We start from the raw sequence: 21,152 nt of genomic DNA, 5'->3' as shown, positions 1-21,152 counted from the left end.
CATCAGTCTTCCACTCAGCTCATGATCCTGGAGTCCTGGGATCAAGCCTATAGTTGGGCTCTCTGCTCAGAGGAAAGTCTGCTTCTCCCTGTCCCTCTGCCGCTGCTCTTTCTCTCTCTAATGAATAAATAAAATCTTTAAAAAAAAAAAAAAAGCCCACAGTTGATTCCAATATAAACTACCAGGGGTGAGACGCTGGTGGTGGACACAGACCTTACGTTCAGAGACCTTCTCATGTGTCTAGATTACTCTGCACCTTTACCATCAAGAACCAAACACCACTGTCTTTCTTTTGAGCTGTTGCATCATCTACTGATTTCCACACTCTCTTTTACCCCCTCCAGTCCATTCCCTTCCCTCGTCCTAAGTCCTCTTTCCAAAATGCAAGTATTTTCACATCACTCCCTTGCTCTGCTTTAGGTCCTGAAAAGGACCCAGAATCCCCCCAGCCTCTCCTGGCCCACTCTTACATCCTCCCACTGCTAGGCACTGTCTTGCAGTGAGCCCCTCAGCACCAAGCCAGGGGCCCTCCCACCATCATGGTCTGCACAGCCATTCCCCTGCCTTTCCTTCCTCCCTATCCACCTCCCATTTCCTGAGGTCTTCCCAGGCCTCCCCACATGGGGCCTCAAAGCAGTAGGCATCGGCCCCTCTGGTAATAGCACCCTGTCACTGAACAGGAAGTCACGTGTTAGTCTGGGTCTTCACCTGTGTCCTCCCTGGACTGTGCTCACGTGCGCTCTGATCAGGAGACCACACATTCACTGTGCCCGCCCTTCCCTCCTGCAGCTCCCAGTGCCCCCTGTAATGCCTGGTGAGTAAAAGGAAACATTTCCTCAGTTTCTTACTCTGAAAATTAAGGGTAACCAGACCCTCCTCCCAGGGGTTGTGTGCAGAGGTTTTATTTTTTTATTTTATTAAAGATTTTATTGAGGGAGCACCTGAGTGGCTTGGTCAGTTAAGCATCTGACTCTATCTCAGCTCAGGTCTTTTTTTTTTTTTTTTTTTTTTTTTTATTTATTTATTTACTTATGATAGTCACAGAGAGAGAGAGAGAGGCAGAGACACAGGCAGAGGGAGAAGCAGGCTCCATGCACCGGGAGCCCGACGTGGGATTCGATCCTGGGTCTCCAGGATCGCGCCCTGGGCCAAAGGCAGGCGCCAAACCGCTGCTGCCACCCAGGGATCCCTAAAGATTTTATATTTAAGTTATCTTTATACCTAACATGGGGCTTGAACTCATGACCCCAAGATCAACAGCTGCATGTGATATGCAGGGATACCAGGTGGCTCGGTTGGTTGATCATCTGACCTCAGCTCAGGTCATGATCATGAGGTCCTGGGATTGAGTCCTTCATCAGGCTCCATGCTCAGCAGGGAGTCTGCTTGTCCATCTGCCCCTACTGCAGCTCATGCTCTCTCTCTCAAATAAATAAATAAAATCTTAAAAAAAAAAAAAAGTTGCATGTGCAGATGTGGAGGGTGGATGCTGGGTGGTCCTCACTCTCCCCCACACCAGCCTTGCAGAGTGCACACTTCACATTTTCTCAGCAAAATGTCCAGTTTCTGCATGACCCATTCTGGGTCACTCATAGTTTAAGGAGCCACATGTGGTAAATTAGAAAATGCCTAAAATATACTGTAGTCAACTTCCTGACTACAGGTTCTAGCTGCTTCCCATTCAACCGAGTCAGCTTCTGCTAACTTGGAGTCAGCTTCTGCCCAGAGTCAGATGCTCCCCTACAGGACGGTACCTCAGTGTTTTCACTAACAGTTAAAGGGAGCCACCACCCCCGACTCACAGTCATGGGGTGCCTTCAGCTCAGGGAGAGTGGTGGGAACCCTAGCAAGGAGTTCATTCATTCAAGTGTTTCTGTAGCACTTGCTCTTTGCTAGGCACTATTCTCGCTTTCGGGCTGGAAGGGACCTGGGAGATTTATTGGTCCAACCCTTTATTTTAGACCTGAGGAAAGGATGGACAGAGAGGGGAAGTGACTTTCCCAATGTCTCTTAATCTGCAGAGGTGAATTGTGTCAGCTCTGCTGGGGGCCAAGTTCTGATTAGACCAGAAATCCACCAGGTTTGTGATTCCTGGTCCAGTGGCACATGTGGTGGTCGTCCTAGCTCAGCAGTCCACTCAGGCTGGAAGATTCTCAGAAGACAAAATAAAATAGTTTTCTCAAGGGAGGCCAGGCCTGCAAACAGTTTCATGTAACTCTAACGGCTGGTGGTGATCTGTCCTGCCTGCCCCTCCAGGTCCAGGGCTCACCTGTTGTCCTCTGGCATTCAGTACTCAACACCCAGCACACTCCAGTTCCTTCAGTTCACTCACTGCAACTGGGCTTCCTTCTGCACACTGCTTCCTGTGCCTAGGAAGCTCCTCCTCCTTTGTCTTAGGCTGTTCTGGCTGCTCTAACAAAACACCACAAACTGGGTGGCTTGTCAACAGCAGAGATTCATAGCTCTCAGTTCTGGAGGCTGGAAGTCTGAGATCAGGGTGCCAGCATGGTTGGGTGAGGACCCTCATCAAGGCTGTCGATTTCTTCCTGATTCTTCACGTGGTAGAAGGGACTGGGGCCTCCGTGGGATCTCTTATTAAGGCACTAATCCCATTCATGAGAACCCCATACTCATGACCTAATCACCCCAGAGCCCCACCTTCTAATGTCATCTTTGGAAGTCAGGACTTCAACCTATGAATTTGGGAGGAGACAAACATTCAGACCATAATTCCCTCCATCTCTGGCTAGCTCATGCCTTAATCTCCAGATGTCAGATCAACTATCTCGTTCCCCGGAAACTCTCTAGACTGGCTGAGGGTCCCCCTCACGTCTTTATTCACGTCTCCTGTGGCACCTCTTCTCCCCAGATCACATGAAAGGTTTTTTAATAGCTTTCTTCCCTGAGAAACTTTGAAATCTTTCAGGGCAGAAACTGAACTGGCATCAGCCTCAGGGAGACCCAGTGCCCAGTGCACTACAGGTGCAGGCTAAATACCTGCGAAGAATAAAAACAAGTGGACCAAGGTAGTCCCCAGACTCAAATCCAGAGATGAGAGTGAGGACAAACTACTGGTAACCACCACTTAAGAGAAACGGATGAGAGGATGTATGAAAATCTCAGGACATGGCAAGAAAATATGTTCCCTCTAAGAGAAGAATCCTCTTCCTTCCATCCTTAGGGAGGCAGGTCCACGCACCTCAGTAAAGCCCCGTCATGAACAGGTCCTACAACATGTGATCAGGGTGATTACAGGTTTCAGGACACAGCACAGGTTTTTAGGCCCCTCAGTGGGCAGCCTCACATGCTGGTGGGGACAGTGCCCTCACATCTGGATTCTACATCCAGTGAGTCACATCCACCCGTGGCACAGCCGTTGCAGGATCGTGTGTTCCATGGACTTGCACCTCTGTGGTGATGGCAGATGGCCATCCTGTATTTGTGGCTCCACATAGGAGGATGTTAAAACCAAATTGACCCCAGAGGGAAAAGCTGCGGTAGCCTGCCAAGAGGGGAATGAGGGCTGATGGAGAGGATTAACCATTTTTGGGTGTTTCTTATAATAAAACTAGAAACAGCCAATCAGTTGCTAACTCTCTAACGGTTTTTGCTCAGACAAACCAAAACCTAGCTAAGCTGAGACATGCTTTTAGAGGGTATCTCACTCTGGGCAAGAGGTCCTGAACCAGCGGACTGGGTTCTGGTCCTGCCTCTGCCCCTGACCCTCAGGGCCAGCCTGGAGACACCAGTTTCCTTCTTGTGCTTGTTTTCCACAAAAGAGATGAAAGATCTCGAGGCTTCCTTCTGTTCCTATAATGTGAATACACAGAGGGTGAAGGTGGTCTTCTCCCCTCACTCCCTGCTATGGACTGAATTATGGCCCCCTCCCCCTACAAGATTCATACTTGGGAGCCCTACCCCTCAGTGTGGTGGTATTTGGAGGTGGGGTCCTTGGGAGGTCATTAAGTTTAGATGAGGTAGGGACCCCATGATGGGATTTGTGTCCTTGGAGCTTATTCTTACCACAGCCTCACCCCCCACCCACCCCCCACCTGCCATGTGAAGGCACAGCAAGAAGGCAGCCATCTGCAAGCCAAGAAGAGGGTTCTCCTCAGGACATGGCCATGCTGGCACCTTGATCTTGGACTTCCAGCTTCTCCAACTATAAGAAAATAAACTGCTGTTGTTTAAGCCACCCAACCCATGGTATTTCGTTATGGCAGCCTGAGTAGATTACAACACTCCATTTGCCTTGCTCAGGGCTGCTTTCTGCCTTTCAAAGTCAAGCTAGGGGAGAGGGGGTGCCAACAGGCCTCCACAGACTCGCCTGTGGTGGCTGGACTAGGATTTCCAGGGCTCTGTGGCTTGTGGCCCAGATCCCTGTCAGCACCTTCCTCTTGCCAGAGTCTGACAGCAGCCTTTGGGGCTCATGAGTCTGACCTCTCCCAGGGTGGCCCATCTCTAGGGCTCCTCCAACAGAAGCAGGCTCAGCCCTCGGAGGTAGGTCTTCAGGCGGCAAGACAAGCTGCTACCCCAGCCTTCTCCTCAATCCAGGGCAGTCTCACGGGGGGAGGTAAGACCCCAGCAAGAGTACCTTTGGGGTCAATGGCAATTTACAAGTTCCCAAAGCACTTCAACTTTTGTCTTTCCCTGTGCCACTTGGCAACCCTGAGAGAGAGGCAGAAATAATCATTCCAATTTGGCAGTTGAGCATACAGATCCAGAAAGAGTCAATTCTCTTACCCAAGGTGGAAACAAGATTTAACCCAGTGTTTGGGTTCTTAGTTCAGTATTTTTCCCACTCTGCCACATTATTTCTCAGATCTGTGCAAAGAGTACCAACTACAGGGTGAGAGGGCAGGAGAGGGGCTCCCAGTGGGCTGGCAGCAGGAAGTTCTCTGTGGGGAATGTTGTCTACAGGCTGGGTTTGCAGGAGCAAGGCTGAGAAGGGAAGGCTGTGCTAAGTGGAGAAAGGACAGGCTGCAGGTACAGTGGCTGCTCAAAGAACCACAGGTCTCACCCTCTTGACGATCTGGAACACGTGGGGTGGGGCTCAAGAGGTGGAGGAAGGGGTTCTCTGATATTGCCAAATTGAGAAATGCAACAGGACATTTATTTTGGGAGACAGGGGAGAGCCACCAAAGGTTGATGAGCAGGCAATGCAGCCCGTGCCAGGTGCCGTAGGATAAAAAGACATGTGGTCTCTGACCATTCACTGTCTCACTCAATGAACTTTGGTGAGCATCTCCTATGGTCCAGGCCTGGGGGAACTCAGGCTCCAAACAAGACCCAGGCTCCATAGGAGCTGGCAGACCAGTGGGCGGTGCACTCCATGCACATCCAGCCTGTGGGGTCTTTCCTGATGTTGGGATACCATTGCAAAAGGTCTACCTCAGGGAAATCACCAGGAGCTAGAGAGGGGAGGAGGCCTCTCAGCTTCAGCTCATGGAAGAGACTACCCCCTGCCACTCCCTACCTCAGCCCCTAGTCTGTGCATCAACTGCCCAATGCATGGAAGGCTTCAAGGAGGAATCTACGATCACAGCTTCCCGGCCAATGACAAGAAGGGAGGATGGGCTTCACCCCAGAGGCTGGAGAGCCCAGGGTGCCTGCAGGTGTGTGGAGGTAACAATGCTCACTTAGTTCCAGGGCACTAGGAACCTGGTCTGTTCTCTATGCTTCAGAGAACCTTCTGGAAAGTGAGTGAAGTATTATCCACAGTATCTGCTACCAAGGCGCTAAAGGGAGGCTGCCTTTCTGAAGGATGAAAGATACTCTTACAAACTGAGCTGGCTTGGCTGGCCCCTAGCAGGGGCTCTCACCCCTCTACTGCCCAGCCGGCTTTTCCAAAAGTTTGGAGTCATGTTGTCCGGCTCTTTGTCATCTGGCATAGAGCTGGGAAACACAGCCCCCAGTTAGCCATGGCCACACAGAAAACAAAGCCCATTATTACTGGACAGAGCAGCCAGACTGAATCACCCCAGGGCAGACAGACAGCCTTTAATTTGGGGAACAATTCAACGCCTATGTATTATTAGCCAGCGGGTAAAATCAGTCTCTTAGGTGATACAATTCCCAGAGGATAGGTTATACTTATCCTATGTGATCATCTCAGAAGTTTTCATATAGTCACAGCCATATATAAATATGTACATATATCAAAATTCACTTCTGATGGCATTGCACTTTAAACGGGGAGGTGTGGGATCCCTGGGTGGCGCAGCGGTTTGGCGCCTGCCTTTGGCCCAGGGCGCGATCCTGGAGACCTGGGATCGAATCCCACGTCGGGCTCCCGGTGCATGGAGCCTGCTTCTCCCTCTGCCTATGTCTCTGCCTCTCTCTCTCTCTCTCTCTCTCTGTGACTATCATAAATAAATAAAAATTGAAAAAAAAAATAAACGGGGAGGTGTACAACATTAAAAAGCATCAGTGGCATGACTTATATGGACCTGAGGGCTGTGTGATGGTAAGGAAAAGGAAGAGCGTTTGTTGGGAAAGGCTGTAAGAATTTCTTGGAAGTCCCGCAGCCAGCTTATAGTCTGCTCTTGAGGATTGCAGTAAGGGGGGAGGACAAAAGAAGGTCATGAATATCTAAGATGACGGAAAATTAAAGCAAACTAATAAAAAGCCACACGTCTGGCTCTGGCATCAGTCACATGTAGATGCAACTCCAGGCGCCTAGCCTCGTCCTAGGCCCAGTGCACTCGCCCTCCCAGGGGTGTGCCCAGCAGGGGCAGGGGCAGGGGCAGGGACAAGGGCAGGGGCAGGGGCAGGGGTGGTGGGTGGCCGGGAGCGGCCAGAGGTGGAGAAGCCGTTTGCCAAGCCTCTGGAATCCATCTGGGACAAGGAAGACATTCTTGTCCATTTGTAGACATTATGGTCTGCAAAGAGGGGCCCACCCAGCTGTGCATCAGCTCAACCCGTGTCCATGGATAGCATTCAAAGGTGGATAATTTAGGTTGTGGCCACGATTGTATCAGTAGTCAGGGCAGTTAGCCTCAGAACCAGAAAGACCAGCAGGATGAGGAAGAAAAATTATAGTCTTTTCCCTCCATTTCTGACTCTTTCTGTCAAAACGACTATTTTTAAAGTATTTACTTTAGTCCACTGAGATTGCAGAGCGGAAACACAACATTCTTGAAGAGAAAGGGAGCTAGAGGGGCCTTTTTTCTTTTTTTTTTTTAGGTTTTGTTTTTAATGAATGGACCCAGGAGTTGGGGCCAGCTGCAAGGATATATGTACTCAGGGAGCATCACTGCCAACCTCTCCATCTGCGGCCAGATCATGAGGCAAAGAGGGGCAGGGGATGGAAGGCTTCTCAGAAGCCTCCTCCTTTCCCAAGACTGACTTTGGACTCCCATAGACCAGAGCTTGAACCCATCCTTTTAACAAGGGTGACCTCAGGCTCCTTACTTAATCTGAACTGCAGTTTCACCACAAACTGGGGAGCCCAGAGTACTGCTAGAACTCGAGGTTGCATGCACTTGGCACAGTACTGGCAAGAAGTCAGCACCCACAAACTGGTGTGCATTGTGTTATTGGGCATCGCAGGCTGGCTACCCCGCTCCGCCAGAGTAGGGGTAGGGAAGAGAAAGGCAAGAAATAAGGCTCTGTCCAGCTTCCACATGAGCCCAAGGAACACTACCGAAATAGGAAAACGCTGTCTGGGGGAGTAGAGGGAGGAAGCTGCGGGGCAGGGGAAGGGCACCGGGGCTCAGGAGCGGGTATCCAAGAGGCCTCCTTGATGCGCACTCACACAGGCCCAGCGAACCCCGCTGCGGGCATCCGCCACCCGCACACGGCCCCTGTCGAGTCCTGCCCTGCTTGTCGCTGCACCCGGGACACTCACTGGCACAGGTCTTCCCGTCACTGCGGAGCACGTATCCCTCAGGACACCGACAAACAAAGGATCGGTCAGTGTTGACGCAGGAGTATTCGCAACCATGGTTGCTCAGCAAGCAATAATCCGCCCCTGCGAAACCAGGCCGCCAGGAGACTTGGTCAGTAAGCCTCCGGGTGCTGCCGCCGGGAATCCAGTAGAGGGACGGTCTTGTCTGTCTGCACCCCTTGCCCCCCCAAAGTCACGCAGCCTGCTCCCCCACCCCTCCAGAGCATGCAGTCCCCAGAGGACACTCCCACAACCCCCCCCCCCCCCTACTGGGAGGCACAGAAAAGTCAGAGGGGCGAGAGGACCATGAGCCACCCCTGCTTCCCCCAAGGCAGTGCTCATGTTTCCCCCTGTGGCAGACCTCCCCGACAGGAAAGGCAGGGAAGGGGGCTTACTGGAGCAGGTCTTGAGGTCGTCGTTGATGAGGAAGCCTTCTGAGCACTGGCAGACGTAAGAATCCTCAGTGTTCAGGCACAGCTGCTCACAGCCATGGTCCTGCTCCGCGCAGTGATCCACCCCTACGTTTGCCACACAGGAAAGCACAGAGAAACCTGTCAAGCCTCACAGGCAGTGGGGCATTAGAAAGAAATACCTCCCCCGCCCCGGGGGGGCCCGAGGTGGATCCCATAGGAGCCCTTTATTCATGAGCATCAGGAAGAGCAGGGCTGAAAGGTTTGGTCCTACCCCTGGTGGCTGGCCTCTGGGAAATCAGCCTTGTTTGTTTGTTCTTCTCCACAGTTATTTTCTTATTTAAAAAAAATTTTTTAAAAGATTTTATTTGTTTGAGAGAGAAAGCATGAGTAGAGGAGCAGAGGGAGAGGGAGGAGCAGAGGGAGAGGGAGGAGCAGGCCACCCACTGAGCGGAGCGCCCAGTGCAGGATTGGACTTGATCCCAGGATCCCGGGATCATGATCTGAGCCAAAAGCAGATGCTCAACTGCTGAGCCACCCAGGCACCCCTTCTTCCCATTTCTGTGTCTGAAGAGTAAGGCGCCTACAAGTCCTTTGTGACAGCAGCACTTTATGCCAGGACCGTGGCACCCTAATCTACAATCCTCAAGGCAGGTGTGAGCCCATCTCAAGGAGGAAAATGGGGCTCAGGAAGGTCCAGTGGCTTGCCCAAAGCCACACAGCTGGGGAGTGGTACTTAAGAATGATGAGGGTTGTGGCATCAACCCAGTTAGGCTCAAATCCCGCCTGTACTGCTTCCTAGCTAGGAAATGCCAGGCATTCCCTTGGCCTCTGGGCCATCCTTTCCTGACCTGAGAAATGGAGACTGATGGTTGTTTTCTTAGAGGAATGTGGTGAGGAGGAGAGAAGTTGATACCGGAAGGCCCTCAAACCTGTAGCTGGCGCAGTGATTGCTGAATGGATGCTTATTAAGTATCCCTGGGAAAGAATTCATTGTCTAGTTTCATTTTTCTCTGAAAAATGACACAGAAAAAGTGTTTTCACCCCCCATACTCAGGACACCCAGATTCAGAAAACAAACCAAAGCCACAGCCTGCATGTGTGGCCAATCCTGGCACCCAAGCGTGGCACAGCTGGCTCCCCTGGGCAGTGAGCACTGGCGGACAGTGAATACACCGCTGTGGTGAATGGCTCCCACAGACAGCCCTCCATGCTGCCTCCCAGATTTCCTTGATGGATAAAATGCACACCCAGGGACTGGAGAGACATTGAAGGCCTTGTGCTGGGCCATTACGCAGGCTTCTCTCCCAAAGGGCCTGGAGCTGGTGCCTTCTGGAACATTCCACTGGTGGCTGTGCCTACTCTTGCAGGATCTCAGGAGTCAGAAGCTCATATTCACATCTTGGTTCCATCATTAACCAGTCATGTGATGCCAGGAAGGTTACTTAATCTTTTTGTGCCACAGTTTCCCTGTCTTTAAACGGGGATAAGACTGTAGATGCCTCATAAGGCTACTGTGAGGATACAGTGAGTGAGTGCCTGGCAAGTGCTTACCACAGCCTCACAGAATGTGCACCTCATAAAGGTCTGCTGTCATTATGGCCTGGGTCTCCCTGAGTACTTGAGGAGAACAGGACACCACGGCCTTCTCTGGGAGCTCCTAGGAAGAAATGGCTTGGTTTATACTTTCTGGAAGCTAAGTGGTCTTTTTCTTTCTTTCTTTTCTTTTTTTCATTTCTTTCTTTCTTCTTAAGATTTTTACTAATTTATGCACGAGACACACACAGAGAGGCAGAGACACAGGCTGAGGGAGAAGCAGGCTTTCTGCAGGGAGCTGGATGTGGGACTCGACCCCTGGACCTCGGGATCATGACCTGAGCTGAGGGCAGATGCCCAACCACTGAGCCACCCAGGGGTTTCGCTTTCTTATTTGATCCCAGAGAGACACTATGGCCCAATCTCTTCTTGCCCCTCTCTGAATCCTTCTAGGCTCCCCCAAGGCATGCAGGTAGAGAGGAGCAGGCCAGGGCCCCTAGGGCTCTAGGTGGATCTATCAGGTTATGCCCAGCCTGTCCTGGGACACTTGCCAAGGCTGTCAGCTGGCAGACCCCACACTCTTGGAAGACGGCAGAGTGTGTGTACCCAGATCCATCTTTATGTCTCCTTGTTGAATGGAACACCTTCTGCTCCCCATTGGTTTCTCTTAGGCCTCAGAGACTTCCACAGGCAAGTACATAGCCACACTGTCTGGTTCAAAAGTTCTTTGAACACCGAGATCAGTCCTTAGAAAGCCTAATTGACACACTTTGCTCCCTCTAAAGACCGAAGGGGCACAAGTCTTCCTGAGGATTGCTCAGTACCTAATACTACATCTGTGAAACTTCCCCTTCTGGCAGTTTGAGGTCCAAATGCTCAACAGCTGCACTGTTCTCATTCACAATCTATCTCTGTCCCCAAAGCTGGAGCAGATGTGTGGCCTGCCGGGTGGGAAGCCGCACAAAGGACTCCTTTTCTGCTGGTCATGTCACGGAGCCCCTCTCACAGCAGACTGGGGTCACCGCAGTGCTCATGTGCCCCCACCCCCGCTGGCCTGGACCAGTGGAGACTGTGCCTCATAAAACATGACAGAGCCGTCCAGCTGGCAAAGCCTGCGGGTTTCCGTACATTTACATCACCAAATGGAGATTTGTTGTGCCTCTTACACAAGAAAATTAAGAAAGGCTTCACAAAAAGTCCCATATTTCCCAGCTCTGCCCCCAGACAGAGCTCTATGGCAGCTCACATACTTTCTGAGGTCTGTCTCCTTTGGCCTCTTTTTCCAGCCTGCAGCCGCTGGTCACTCTCCCAGGCTCCGTGGTCATAATGAATGATTATCTTTCATTGTGTTTTCCTTGTGCCAGGCCCAGGCTAAGAGACTGTAATGGTCCTGCTCATTCCCCTTAAAAACTCTAGCACATCAATACTGCTATTATTGCCACTTTTTTAAACAGCTGGGAAAAATCCAAGCTTGGCAAAGTTAAGTACCTCGACCAGGGCTACATGTCTAGTAGGTGGTGACGCTTGGATTTTAGATTCCAGCAGGTCTGCCTTAATCAGTGCTCTTGACAGCAAAGAACAACATTAGCTAATATTTACTGAGTGCTTATTAATATTTACCTGTATTTTTTAAGTGCTTTATTGATTCTTTTTAATCCTCCCAACCCAATCTCTGAGTTAGGTAGTTTGGATAGTCCCACTTTATGGATGATGAAACTGAAATAAGGAAGAGTAAGCCTGTCAGGCCTTCAGGCCCACAGGAAACCCAGCAGTTTCAGAAGTGAGCCCTGGGACCTTTGTGTGAACCACACCCTCCCATCCAAACCATCCCCCTGGGCCCAGCACACTCACTGCTGCAAGTCTTGCCATTGGGGTCCAGGGTGTAGCCCTGGCGGCAGCGGCAGTAGTAGCCATCCTCTATGTTGATGCATTCATGCTCACAGCCCGGTTTGTTCAATGCACAGTAGTTGATCCCTAAGGGGAGAAAGAGCAGACCGTCCTGCAGTCTCTGGGTTTCTTCCAGGGCTGTGAGGTCAGCCCCTCATGACAAATATTCAGTAAATAAGTTGCTCTATAGGACAGAGAAGACAGCTCCTGCTCTCTGGGAGCTGGTTTGAAGGAGAATCTGAGATTGGAAGTCTGCGTTCTTCCAGTTTGAGTCTTTTCCCCCTTTGATGGCCAAAAGCTGGAGAAATGGGTTGAGGACCACAGTTTCCAGCCCATCCTTTCCCAAGGAAAATAGAAACACTGAGAAAATCCAATGAGTCTTTTCTTCTGGTTAACCTAATCACTAGGACTCAAAAAATGGAAGGAACCATGTCTGCAGTGATATCTGACAATGACATCAGACAGCTCAAGGCAGAGCCAGCAAAAGCTGATCTTGCAAAATATCCAGCTATCTAGGAGAAGCAGGACATGGCAGTTACATTAAGAAGGGTCCAAATGGTTAATCCTCCTCTGGGTCAGATCAAGACATCCTCCATAATATCAAGAAATTGGAGATCAGTTGGACACATCTGAGGCTGTCCCTGGTTGTGGCAGTTGTGTGCTATGTAGACATTCACCCCCATCCAAGCTGGGTTCCTGCCAGTAGGTGGGAGCAGCATCACAACAAGGAGCGCACAAGTGCAGGGAGGGGCAGAGGGAGAGGAAGAGAATCTCAAGCAGACTCCTTTTGGAGCTGAGAGATCATGACCTGATCTGAGCTGAAATCAGGAGTGGACATCCAACTGTCTAAGCCACCCAGGTGCCCCCATCAGTGTTATCTTTAAAAAAGATTTACATACAAAATAATTAGACTGAAAAACATTTAGATTCTTTTTTTTTTTTTTTTTTAAGATTTTATTTACTTACTCATGAGACACAGAGACACAGGCAGAGGGAGAAGCAGGCTCCATGCAGGGAGCCTGATGTGGGACTCGATCCTGGGTCTCCAGGATCACGTCCTGGGCTGAAGGCAGGCGTTAAACCGCTGAGCCACCCAGGGATCCAACATTTAGATTCTTAAAGCTGTCATCACTCAGCTACCTGGCAAACAGCAATTCAATACTGACTCTCCTCCAAATGGTTCCTTATCACAAAGGTTTAACCGTAGATCTAGGCCTTCTTTACATGCTTGTGTTACATTTCTTCCCCTGTGTATTACTTAATTGGTATTTATTAAGTATGTACTAGGTGCCCCATACCTGGTTCAGTCTCCTCACTAACTGAAGTGCCACATGTGGGCCAGGCTGGCTGGTGGCTTTATCTGGTGAAGCCCAGAGTATCCAGTGAGCCCCATGTGAGGTCAGATGGAAGAACTGTCAGACAACAACTTTTATTTAACTTTATTTTTAAAAAGTATTTTATTTATTTATTCATGAAAGAGGCAGAAACATAGGCAGTGGGAGAAGCTGACTCCCTGTGGGGAGCCCAATGCAGGACTCAATCCCAGGACCCCGGGATCACGCCCTGAGCCAAAGGCAGATGCTCAAGCGCTGAGCCACCCAGGAGTCCCCAGACAACAAATTTTAAACAGAGCTTCTGACTGCCAACTCATAAGAAAGCTGGAGACTTCACTGAGATGGTACAACATAAAAACATGAAAGATTAGTGACCCCAGACAGTGAATTATAATGCCAATGGAGTGGCACAGATAGCACATTTCAGAAAAATTGGACAGGCTACCAAATGTTAAAGCAGGATGTCATGTTCCTTGGCTCAGTAACTCCACGTTCAAGGAAGGAAAGCAGCCCATTCAAGGTCATAGGGTCGGTATGAGTGACACTGCTAAGACCAGCCCTCACATCTGCAGCTCAGGCCAAGCTATGGACACCACCCCAGCTCTTTAGAGGAGGATGTCTCCCACTCCGGGAAGCACCAGCTACAGTGCCAGCATGAGCAATCCTGGAGTCCAGCACACAGGTCACACCCACATACGATTCCACCCTCAGGCCCCACTTCAACCGCCAGGCCGGTCTTGGTTTCTATGCTTTGCACCATCGCCTTAATAATTTATGCTTTAAAATGATGACAGTACTTTCCAGAAAAAGAAATTATGTCCAGATGAGGAGGAAGAACAAATCCTGGCCAAGAGACTTTTCTTCAGTAGAATTCTGCCTTGAACTTTGTTGTCTACCTACCTTAATTGGATAACATGAAATTCCTTTGAAAAATAGATTTCTTATTACATTTGAAAATCATCCACATCCATCCACCATCTATTAAATCTAAATGGCTGTACCCTGAACTTGAGGCCCGTAATGCTCTCAAGATCTTGAAACTCCTAATAACAGACTCCAGGTTTAAATCTAATTTCTTGCTTCCCTCTTCCACGTAATGCTCCAGAAAGACAGGGAGCACTCACTGGCATTAACAGCTGTCTGCTGTAACAGAGCACAGACATTAAGTCAGGGGCAGCTCTAAGAGGCTGACTTCAGGAGTCTGGGGCTGGGTTTGCACAGACAATGGAAAATGTAACGATGAGGCAGGAGGTTGGGAGAAGGGCTGATGAAGACACTGGGTTTTAGAAACAAATTCCATTTTTCTTGGGTGGAAAAGTAGGACACCTGGCTAATGAGGAAATGAAGCTATAATCACTAAACATATGTGGACGAATATTAGGGACTCTGGACTGAGGCACAGCCTACAAACAGGCTCATCTGTGGGCTCATTTTCGGTGGTCAAGCTACTCCCTATGGTCACCTCCTCTCCACTCACTCTTCTGTTCTCGACCTCCCTTCTCCCTTGATAACAATGCATGTATCCACCACCCTGGACTCTTCTCTTACTCCAAGTCCCTGTCCAGGCAGGGTGTGAGGGAGTGGGAGAGGTTGAAGGAATCCTAGATGACTGGGAAGAGATGAAGAGCTTCAGGGGCACCTGAGTGGTGTAGTCAGCTAAGCAGCCAACTCTTGGTTTCAGCTCAGGTCACAATCTCAGGGTTGTGAGATCCAGCCTCGGGTTGGATTTCCAGCTCAGTGCTGAGTCTGCTTGAGATTCTCTCTCCTTCTCCCTCTGCCCCTCCCACTCGTACTCTCTCTCTCTCAAATACATACATACATACGTACATACATAAATGAAAAAGAGATGAAGAGCTTTAAGCAAATTCTCCTGCACTGATGGCCATATGCCCAACCTGTTCCCTTTTCCCTCCATCAGTAACATACATGGAGCTTGCAACCACAATGTGTGTCTGATTTGAACCAGATCTAATTATCCCCTACTAAGAGCTTTTTGGTCTACAAATAAGTCCACCTGTGACTGATTTTCCTTGGGTATAGTCAGCCACTAATACACTTAAGCCTACAAAAAGGTGCATATAGCAGAGAGGAGTGGTCAAGCCAGGAAAGTTGGCCCTTTACCATAGTATATACATGTGTGGACTAATGAAAAATATTCCACCTAATTGTTTTCACATTCTGAATCCTCTCAGTTAAAATTTCTATTTAATGCTCAAATGTTTCCAGGGTTCATATCTAAGTGAGGCCAGAGGCATTATCTTTTATAAGAGAGGCCCGGTTTCAAAACATGGCCTCTGCAACCATCTACCACTGTACGAGGTCTAACACTTATTAGAGTGAGTGGGTGAGTCCATATGTGCTGGGAGCAGAATGTGACTTTTCTGGATTCAGTGATATAGCCCATAGTGCTTTTTCAAAAGAAATACACAGTCAAACTTTTGAAAATTCAGTCCTGCCTGTGATGTAGAGCACTGCTGTACATATCACCAGGAAGAGGCACATGAAGAAGTACATGAGAACATACACCCCTAAATGGGGCTCCAGAAAGTTCTGTAAATGAGACCGCCAGGAGAACACAAACAATTCTGTGTGTGTGTCAACTAACTACAGAAATACTTTTTTAAAAAGTTCATAATCTGCATGCCTTAAAAGGGCCATCTTTCTAACGAGATTGAGTAACTCAAATAATAGGTGCAGTTTCTCCAGGATGATAAATATCAGAGAGATCTGTTTGCTCATTCACTCAATCATTCATTCAATAAGTCTTGGGTTGCACCTCTATTTGCCAAGCCCATGGGGTGCTGAGGATTCAAGAGTGAGAAAAAGAGAAGAATCTCTTGCAGACCTTCCACTCTACTGATTTCTCAGGGACAGTCTGGTTTAAAGAGATCCCATTGGGGGTCCATGCTCTACATCTCCCTTGATGTGCCAGCCAACAGGCATTTGAGTCACATCATTCATTTCATCCTGTTGACACCATGTACCTCTTGAATGCTGCAGGGATACTCCAGAGTTGTAATTTTTTCTTCCTTATGTCAAACAGGATGGAGCAGCAATTTCCCCTGCCTGGCACCCATCAAGTATCTCATCTGCTATAATTGGAAGAAACCAACTCCTTTTACCTCCTGTCACCGGGTCTGGACTGTTCTTTCTCAAAAGTTAACAAATACGTGTTGCGGGGCTGAAGAGGAGGGAGGGTGTGCCCTCATTTCACATAGGTTGGAGCTTAAGCTTGGGTTTCGACTTTGCTCAGTTAATCCTCTGGGCGGACCCAGTCTATTCAATCTTTAAAAATCATCCCCATCATAGAATCAGGAGTGACAAAAGATAAAATAAAGGGCAGAATAGTGTTAGTAAACAAATGCTGAGTACAAGTATACCTGCTTAAGATTTGCAAGGACAAGGAAAATTAGCAGGGCATTATGGGAACAAGCCTCCTGTCCTACACCCAGTGTGACTTACTTCTGCAGGTTTTCTTATCTGGATTCAAGGTAAAACCTTTTAGGCAGCGACAGGAATAGGAGTCATCTGTGTTAACACACTCGTGCTGACATCCTTGATTAGGCGAGGCACAGTAGTCTATCTCTGGAAAGAAAGTAAAAATCATAATAATGATAAACAAAACAAGTCTAACATAGGAAAACCAAGGGATTTTCAGTCTTAATTTTTCTTAAACCATTCCTGTAACTTCAAACACTCCCGCTATGAAAGGATTTCTCAATGCTGTCATTTCCATGTTTAGGGATATGGTCCCCCGGTGAGAACTTTTCTCAACATATTACAAAATGTTTATGCAGCAAATGAAGTTGTGAAGATGATTTTCGTGGCCGGGTTCATGTAAGAGCCACTAAAATAAGAGTGTGATTGAGCATTTGTTTGTTGTATCACAGGCTGGGGAGAGCTTACTTCAATGTTTTATGGAATTTATGCAATTAAATCAATAAAATTTTCTCCCAAAGTCTAACTTCAAACCACTTAAATCCCTCAGACACTGAGCCAAACAATAGGACCAAAGTCAGATCCTGGGAAAAAGGAGTGAATGGAGTAGATATTCTGAGTGGATGTACTGCTCTCATTACTTCACTGGACTCATCTTCACTTAGATTTTCTTGGGGCTTCACAGTCAGAGAATGTGATCTCTAGGAACACATTAATTTAAACCAAAATATCATGGAAAAAAAGGTTAGAGTGAAGTTTTTATAATGGGGTTTTAGTATAAGCATTTTTAGATATGGAAAGTGACTTCTATTGAAGGGTCTGGTCTGATCAAAATTTTTTGCTATCATGGGAATTGATACACTGTTTAAAATTGTTTGAAATAGATGGCCACTGATGGGGTCATAAAAGAAAAATTTTTGTTGTGATGAGGATTTTTATTCTATTAAGGAACATGTGACCTACAGATATCATTTTCATTAATGAAGAATTTGGTATAAATGAGCTTTCCCAGTCTGTACCATAGGAAACAAAATGAATAAGAGAAAGGCACACAATATCCTTAGAAAGAAAAATATTGAGTAGATGCCAATTCTTCCCAATTTAAAGTCATAGAAATGTTAAATGCACACAAAAATTGAACAGAAGAGTATAAAAACTCATATATGTATCATTCAGATTTAAGAGAACCAATCTGTTTCTTCTTCCATAATAAGATTCAATGTTACACTGAAACAAACCCCAGATGTTATATCATTTTGTCCATAGATATTTCATAATGTATCCTTAAAAGATTGGAACTCCAGGATGGGATGTCTGGGGGCTCAGCAGTTGAGCATCTGCCTTTGGCTCAGGGTGTGATCCTGGGATCTGGGATTGGGTCCCTCATCAGGCTCCCTGCATGGAGCCTGCTTCTCTCTCTGCCTGTGTCTCTGCCTCTCTCCACATGTCTTTCATAAATGAATAAATAAAATCTTAAAAAAAAAAAGACTGGAACTTTTTTTTTTTTAACATTTTATTTTTAAGTAATCTCTACAGCCAGTGTGGGGCTCAAACTCAGATCCTGAGATCAAGAGTCATATGCTCCACCAACTAAGCCAGCCAGGCACTCCAAGTCTTTAAAAAATATAACTGCAATACCATAATCACATATAAGGTATTTTTAAAGCTTTTTATTTGGAAGCAATTTCAGATTTACAAAAAATTGCAAAAATAAAAGTACGGGGGATCCCTGGGTGGCTCAGCGTTTTGGTGCCTGCCTTCGGCCCAGGGCGTGATCCTGCAGTTCCAGGATCAAGTCCCACATCAGGCTCACTGCATGGATCCTGCTTCTCCCTCTGCCTGTGTCTCTGCCTCTCTCTCTCTGTGTGTCTCTCATGAATAAATAAATACAATCTTTAAAAAAAATAATACAAATACAAATATAGAGGTTTAAGAAACACCTGTATACTCTCTACTCGGATTCACCTATTTTTTTGTTTGTTCTTTTTGTTTTTGTTTTTTAAGATTTTATTTATTTATTCACGAGAGACAGAGAGAGAGAGAGGCAGAGACACAGGCAGAGGGAGAAGCAGGCTCCTTGCAGGGAGCCTGATGTGGGACTCGATCCCAGGACCCCGGGATCACCACCTGAGCTGAAGGCAGATGCTCAACCACTGAGCCACCCAGGTGCTCCAGATGCACCTATTGTTACCATTTTACTCCATTTGCTTTATCATTTGCTCATCTCTCTGAACTATTTGAGGTAAGTTACATACATCATGGTCCTTTTCCCTTAGTGTGTGCTTTTAAGAGGAGGTATATTCTCATATATTCTCTTATAAAACCACAGTGTAGTTATAAAATTCATAAATTTACACTGATATGATACTTTAATCTGCCATCCATATTCTAGTCTTATCAGTTGATCTAATAATGTTCTTTATAGTGTTTTTACTCCTCCACTATAGGATCCAGTATAGGATCAGAGATTATATTGTTTTCATCTACGCTTAGCCTTTTTAAATCTAGAACCATGTTGTTTAATGTGGCCATTTAAGTCAAAATGGGTTAAAATAAAATTAGGGGGACCTAATTTATTAGGTGGCTTAGTCAGTTGCGTGTCTGACTCATGATTTTGGGGTCATGAGATTGAGTCCCTCCATGTCTGCTTGTCCCTGTGCTTCCCCCACACCACAAGCATGTGCGTGCTCTCTCTCAAATAAATAAATCTTTAAAAAATTAAATTAAAAATCTAGTTCCTCGGTTGCACTAGCCACATCTCAAGTATTCAATAGCCATAGTAGCTTCTGACTACTGTGCTACACGGTACAGATACAGAACATGTGCTTGCTTCATCAAGAGTGTTCTATTCAATAGTGATAGTCCAGAGCATTTTTACAGCCTCTTTGTGTTTTATGATATTCACGTTTTTGAGTAATACAGTCTCCCCAGTATTTGAGTTTTACTGAGGTACGACCCAAAGCACATATTAAGGATGAACAACTGTTTTTTTAATAATAAATTTATTTTTTATTGGTGTTCAATTTGCCAACATACAGAATAACACCCAGTGCTCAAGGATGAACAACTTAATGAATTGTCACATACATGTGCTTCCATGAAACCATCACCACAATCAAGATAATGAACTTATGCATTGCTCTCAAAAGTTTTCTTGGGTGTCTTTTTTTTTAAGATTTTATTTATTTATTCATGAGAGGTGGAGAGAGAGAGAGAAAGAGAGAGAGAGAGAGAGGCAGAGACGTAGGCAGAGGGAAAAGCAGGTTCCATGCAGGGAGCCCGATGCGGAACTGGATCCCGGGACTCCAGGATCATGCCCTGGGCTGAGGGCAGGCGCTAAACTGCTGAGCCACCCAGGGATCCTCCTCTTGTGTCTCTAAGTCATTCTCCAAATTTTCTGGCCCCATATAATCATTAATCTTTCGAAATTTTCAGTTTGTGTCTTCCAGAATTTCATTAAAATGGAGTCATATCAGATATATTCTTTTGGTTCTGGATTCTTTCCCTCATCATAATTATTTTGAAATTCGTTCAGTTCATGTGTATGTCAGTAGCCTGTTCCTTTTATAATATTTCATTATATGGATATACCACAATTTATTTATCCATTTGCCTGGTGTTGGGATTTGAGTTGTTTCTAGTTTTGGGGTATCATAAACAAAGTAGCCAAGAACATTCATGTACAGGTCTTTATGTAGACATATGCTTTTTTTCTCTTGAGTCACCATCTAGGTGTAGAATGGCTGGGTCAAATGGTAGACATATGCTTAGTTTTTTAAACATTCTCACCAGCAGTTTATGTGAATTCCAACTGTTCCACATCCTCACCAACATGGCCATTTTAGCCATTCTGTTAAGGTATAGAGTTTATCTCATTGTGGTTTTATTTTGCATTCCCGTAATTACTAACACTGTTGAATATATTTTTGTATACTTATTTGCCATCTCTATATCATCTTTAGTGAAGTATCTGTTCAAATCTTTTGCCCATTTTTTTGCGTTGTCTGGTTATTAAGCTTCAAGAGTTCTTTATATATTTATTCTAAATACAAATCTTTTGTTGGATATAATTTTTGCACGTGTTTCTTTTTCAGCCTATGGCTCGCCTTTTCATTTTAATACTGGTATCTTTTGAAGAACAAGAGCTTTAATTTTGAGGAAGTTAAAAATAATAATAATTTTGAGGAAGTTCATGTTATTCATTTTTAATTTTTTATAGTTTGTGCTTTTTGTGTCCTATTTAAGGTATCTTTGCCAAACCTAGGGTCACTATGATCTCTCCTATATTTTATTCTAGGATTTTTATAATTTTTATTCTTATATTTAGGTTTAAAATCCATTTGAAGTTAATTATTTTTGTATGTGGTATGAGCTGAATATGAAGGGTTTTGTTTTTGTTTTTTGGGGTTATTTTTTTGCAAATTGATTCCTCATTTGTGGAAGACATTATCCTTTCCATTAATTGCCTCGGCATCTTTATTCAAAATCATTTCACCATAAATGTGTGGGTCTATTTCTGGACTCTATTCTGTCCCATTGACCTGTATGTATATCCATCTTTGCACCAATACCACAGTCTTGATTACTGTTGCTTTATAATTAGTATTAAAAATCAGGTGGTTTAAGTCTTCTAATTTTGTGCATTGTTTTCAAAATTTA

The 21,152-nt window shown here is 46.4% G+C and overlaps 1 protein-coding gene and 1 long non-coding RNA gene across 8 annotated transcripts in view; both read right to left on the bottom strand.

The window, feature by feature from the left end:
- Positions 1-21,152, bottom strand: part of MATN2 (matrilin 2) — a 146,264-nt gene that overhangs the window by 22,078 nt on the left and 103,034 nt on the right. For 6 of the 7 annotated variants that reach the window (XM_025450144.3, XM_035717338.2, XM_049093278.1 and 3 more), the window contains 4 exons: positions 16,518-16,640; positions 11,686-11,808; positions 8,284-8,406; positions 7,850-7,972 (listed from right to left, as the gene is read on the bottom strand). In XM_025450144.3, the coding sequence (XP_025305929.2) occupies positions 7,850-7,972; positions 8,284-8,406; positions 11,686-11,808; positions 16,518-16,640 (492 nt within the window). The remainder of the gene's footprint in view (positions 1-7,849; positions 7,973-8,283; positions 8,407-11,685; positions 11,809-16,517; positions 16,641-21,152) is intronic. The other variant, XM_035717414.2, reaches the window with a different exon arrangement.
- Positions 9,151-11,677, bottom strand: LOC125752400 (uncharacterized). The gene is made up of 3 exons (XR_007401835.1): positions 11,085-11,677; positions 9,853-9,958; positions 9,151-9,311 (listed from the first exon to the last, which is right to left on the bottom strand). It is a non-coding gene; the product is annotated as an uncharacterized LOC125752400 (long non-coding RNA).

Source organism: Canis lupus, chromosome 13 (genome assembly GCF_003254725.2).
Source record: "Canis lupus dingo isolate Sandy chromosome 13, ASM325472v2, whole genome shotgun sequence".
Lineage (NCBI taxonomy): Eukaryota > Metazoa > Chordata > Mammalia > Carnivora > Canidae > Canis > Canis lupus.
This window is presented reverse-complemented; position numbering and strand designations above follow the sequence as displayed.